The 4717-nt window shown below is 43.2% G+C and overlaps 1 protein-coding gene across 1 annotated transcript in view; it reads right to left on the bottom strand.

Annotated features, from left to right (window-relative positions):
- Positions 1-2076: 2076 nt before the first annotated feature.
- CCK (cholecystokinin) overlaps positions 2077-4717 on the bottom strand; it is a 4964-nt gene continuing 2323 nt past the window's right edge. The window contains exon 2 of the mRNA XM_009994094.1: positions 2077-2471. Coding sequence (XP_009992396.1) covers positions 2335-2471 — 137 coding nt within the window. The 3' untranslated portion in view covers positions 2077-2334. The remainder of the gene's footprint in view (positions 2472-4717) is intronic.

The raw sequence follows: 4717 nt of genomic DNA, 5'->3' as shown, positions 1-4717 counted from the left end.
TCAAGCTGTGCTGAATCCAATTGCTGTTCAATTGACACAGGTACTTAGCCATGATTAAAGCTTTAACAAGCCCACAGCCAGATTTTTTTCTTTATTTGCAAGAATTTTAATGAACTCAGGGGATGCAGGAATCAAACATAAGAAAAAGCCTTTCAGTGCTCTGCTAGGACATTATAACACTCAGATTTTGCCCGACTTGCAAGTTTCTAACTCAGCTGGAGAGGCGCTGTCTGGTTTACACTCAGGATGCTGGAGCTCACTGAAATGTGCAGAGCTGGGCTGCAGCTGGGAACATCTGGCTGTGGTGTGTCCTCAGCACAGCTGCTGCCCCACGTGTGGCAAGGGTGGAGGGGCTGGTGATGCCCAAAGTGTAGGAGAGCAGAGCAGCATCCAGACACATTCTAGTATGAAACACTAGGGCAGATGAGACTCTTCAGGATCAGCAGCACTGGCATAGCTGACTCTTCTCTTACATGCTGCTCCAGCTCCCTGGGGAGAGCTGGTCCTTCTCTGGGTGTGGGTGCTCCTTGGTTCTTGGGAGGCTGCCTGGGTTTCCCCTCAGTCCAGGAGGAGCACTTACAGCTTCCACCCTCTTTTTCACAGCCACCGTATGCGTGGCCCTGTGAGGGCAGAGCCACAGGCTTCTCCCGGCTCATTTATGTGGAAATTGCAGGGAAGCTGCTCTTTTCACAGAGATTTGTCCAGCACCTGTTTTGAAATTAAGTTAATAAAGCTTGAACAGAACTAATTGAATTGAGCACATGGTGAAAACAGTCTTTAAATACAAAAAAAAAGGGTATTGATTTGCTATTTTGCCAGTGTTATTTAGCCCCTCAGAGATTTGTCCAGCACCTGTTTTGAAATTAAGTTAATAAAGCTTGAACAGAACTAATTGAATTGAGCACATGGTGAAAACAGTCTTTAAATACAAAAAAAAAGGGTATTGATTTGCTATTTTGCCAGTGTTAATTTAGCTCCTACCCACGTGCTTCCATAAAGGTGGATTTGAGTGAAGCTAAGTTAAATGTCAGAAATTTAGCAGTGCTGGAACTCGCCTTCCAGAGATGATTTTGAATTGTATAATTCACTGAATTTCTCCGGAATATGCACATAAATAAGGACAGGAATGCACTTTTCTGGTTTTGCATTGGTTTTGCCTATGAACTGCTGTAGAAATTGCTACAGAGGAATTCAACTGCTTCTTCCCTTTGGCAAGGACCCTCTTTTCAGCATGTGAAAAATGCAGTCCTTTTCTTATTAATGCACATACTCAGGAGAAATTATGTGAATTAAGCAATGCAAAATCACTTCCTGTTTCAGTTTAAGGAGAGCTTATCGGGGGTGAAGGTGGAGCCTGCAGGTGGAACCCCTGGTGCTGGGGCAGGCACAGATGACAGCGAGGGGACTGGCTGGCTGGAGTCCCCAGGGTGCCCGTTTTGCACAGGCAGGTATCACTGCCTGGCTGCCAGCCTAGGGCTTGCTGCTGTGCTCTGTGTGCCAGGTTAAGGGCTGGGCACAATCTCTCTGCTTCTCCCCAGGCTGTTGGGCAACTCAGGCTGCCTCTGTGATACCCTGGAGCGACCCATTTGCTTTTAGTGCAGTGACTAGACTGCTCCAGTGCCACCTTCCCCTCAGGATCATCCTGTGCTCTGTTCAGGGAACTTCCCTTGCCCCCTCCCCGAACAAACGCTTGGCAGGGAATACTCTGGTATTCCTTGATGTGCAGCCATCAGCAGAACATTCACATTTAGTTCACAATATGAAATAAATAAGCCAGGAAGGTGAAATATGCTGTGTCGTTCCTCTTTTAGTTTCAGCATGGTTGACTCCAAACACTTAGGCTTGGTGTGTACAAATGGGGTCACTGTGAAGGTAGCTGGTCTTTTCTGGCAAGTATTGTGCTGTGGTGTTCGTATTTAGGTAAGTTTCCCTTATAGTTCACACCTATTTGGACTTTCACAAGATTTCTTTAAAAAGTGGCCTATTTGTCTGGCTACTCAGCACATGTAAGATATTTGCATGGCAGAATGAAGGCACTTTCCTGTATATACTAAGACACCCAGCAGCATGCAGTGACAGGACAAGAAGGGATAAGTGAAATAATTTTAATATAATATCAGTGTATGAGAAACCACAAAAGCAAGAAAACATTTTCTGGAAAATTCTGCATATGTATGTATTGCATTGTATAATCTTACCAACAAATTTACATCAAATACATGATATCTTTTAAAACACTGATTCGAAGAGGACAACAAATTAATTTTTCTCTCTCTGTACAGACATGGGAGTGTGATTTTTTTTTTTTTTCCTGTTGCTATAGTTTGCTGTTCTTTAGGAGGAGTATTCATATTCTTCAGCACTGCGGCGTCCAAAATCCATCCAGCCCATGTAGTCTCTGTCATTTATCCTGTGTGTAGGATCAATGCTCTGTACCCTGTTTCCCATAACTGAGAGCCTTCCAGTGGGACCTGAAGAAAAAGCATTTGGGAAAGCAGGGTGTAAGTAGACACATTTTTCAGGTTCATCCATCTCCTGATCTGTATTGTACACATTAGCAGATGTATGCAATACTTGAAACTGTTTGACTCAATCCAGACCATGTAACACTGTGCCATGGCACTGGGGGGAAAGTCCTAGAAACATGATGGGTAATGTCTGGAAAGTGGCTTGAGTTTTTATCGTGAAATCAACAGACTGTTTGCTTCTTCCTGGCTGCCAGGAAGGAATCATAGAAACATACAATCATGGAATGGTTTTGGTTGGAAGGGACCTTAAAAGATCACCTAGGAACATGGGTGCATTTCTCCTTTTTCCTTCCTATGTCACTAGATAGAGAGAGAAATGAAGTCCAGACCATTTCTCACTCTTCCTAGAAGCCTGCACCCTTGCTTGCTGGTACTGGGAGAGTCTCTCTACAGGCAAAGTAACTCTGCTTGGGGACAGACTCAGGCCTGAGACAGGACTCCTTCACCACCATCCCATATTGCCTGAAGAGCCATAAACCTAAGTACAAGAGTTCTTATAATGTAAATTCATTAACAAGCAGGGTAGAGTTATGAACCCCAGGTTTTGCAGAGAAGTGGGAATAGTCCTGACATTGAGAAAGTTGTGTCTGGAATTTACAGCTAGAGATGTCTATTGCTGGAATTATACAGGGCTTATTAATATGTCAGTGATATTTTCATCACTTAGCCTAAGCTTTCATAATTCCTTTCACAGCAGGGCTGGATGCTGATCCCTGATCTTGCCTTTGTCTTTCTGCCTTCTTTGCTTAGAGGAACAAAGACACAAACTATTTGTAAGGATGCTTTAAAAAAATGAATGCTTAAAAAAAAGGTCTGTAATCCTGTGTTTTGACATCATCACACTATGTAACTAAAAATGCAGGGAAAAGGATATTATTTCTCTCTGTATCCCCTGAAAAGAGGGAAAAATGATATATGCTGATAATTAGATTGGTCTTAAACCTTGAGTGAGGAAGGATTAGAATTTATCATAGAATCACAGAATATCTTGAGTTGGAAGGGACCCATCAGGATCATCAAGTCCAACTCCTGTCCCTGTGTAGGGCACCCCAAGAATCACACCATGTACCTGAGAGCATCATCCAAAGGCTTCTTGAACTCAGGCAGGCTTGGTGCTGGGACCACATCCCTGGGGAGCTCGTTCCAGTGCTCAACCACCCTCTGGGTGAAAAAAATCTCTTCCTGATATCCAACCTAAACCTCCCCTGATTAAGCTTCCTACCATTTCCCTGAGTCCTGTCATTGGTCACAGGAGTGAAGAGATCAGTACCTGCCCCATCTCTTCCCCTGTATTTAATGCAGACTGAGGCTTGAGGAATACTTCAACTGTTCAAAAAGGAAAAGAAGCCCAAATCAAACCCCACAAATCCAAATCTACACAGTTGCCTTGCTTATGGTTTCTTGTGTTCCGAAGGAACCCTTGGTGACGCTGTGCTTTTGTATTTCAAGCTTTTCCTCATGTAATGAGGAAACATGATACACTAAAACCAAAATGAACTGCATCATTTTGTTAGTGGTTGCACAGGGATAAGAGAGTTAAAGGTACCAAAAAAAGAAACCAGCCCTGTTTTCAACATTTACCTAAAACAAAATAGCAAAAAATGTAATTATCTCAAGAAAAGGACATCTACCATTAAACACTCAAACCCCATGAAATTCACATTCATAATTCAAAAGATGGCATTAAGTTGGTGAGAATGGCTTCTTGGCACTACAATTAGGCAGGGTTAAGACAGCACAGAACCATCACTCAGCTGTTGGTATTTAGGCAACTTCTGAGCTTTCAGTGACCTGTGGGCTGTAATGGTTCCCCTGGTGCCATTATGGTCTGACCTGGCAAAAGCTCCTTAGAGGATAGTGAATGTGCATGTCATTGACTCAAGAGCTACAACATCTCCTCTACACAGAGCCAGAGTCATGCTGAAAGCCTGCAAATAAAGGTAATTGAAAGCTTGGGGTCAGAAACAGTAAAATCAATTTCCTAACAGCACCTTAATTACCTTTCCCAAAACCACTGGAGGTGTCCTGTGGATACTGTGGAACCAACATATTCAAAACTGTAGCAGTTGAGCTACAAAGCCACCATCTAGCCCTGAAGAGGATGTAACTCTCTCACTGTTTTGAAATATTGTCCAAAATCAGCCTTTCTTTAATCACAAGGGCAAATGCCAGCAGCGATGACTACTAAC

The sequence above is a fragment of the Chaetura pelagica genome, unplaced genomic scaffold (assembly GCF_000747805.2).
Source record: "Chaetura pelagica isolate M959 unplaced genomic scaffold, ChaPel_1.0 scaffold642, whole genome shotgun sequence".
Lineage (NCBI taxonomy): Eukaryota > Metazoa > Chordata > Aves > Apodiformes > Apodidae > Chaetura > Chaetura pelagica.
The sequence above is the reverse complement of the archived record's forward strand: the minus strand, read 5'-3'. Positions and strand labels throughout refer to the sequence as shown.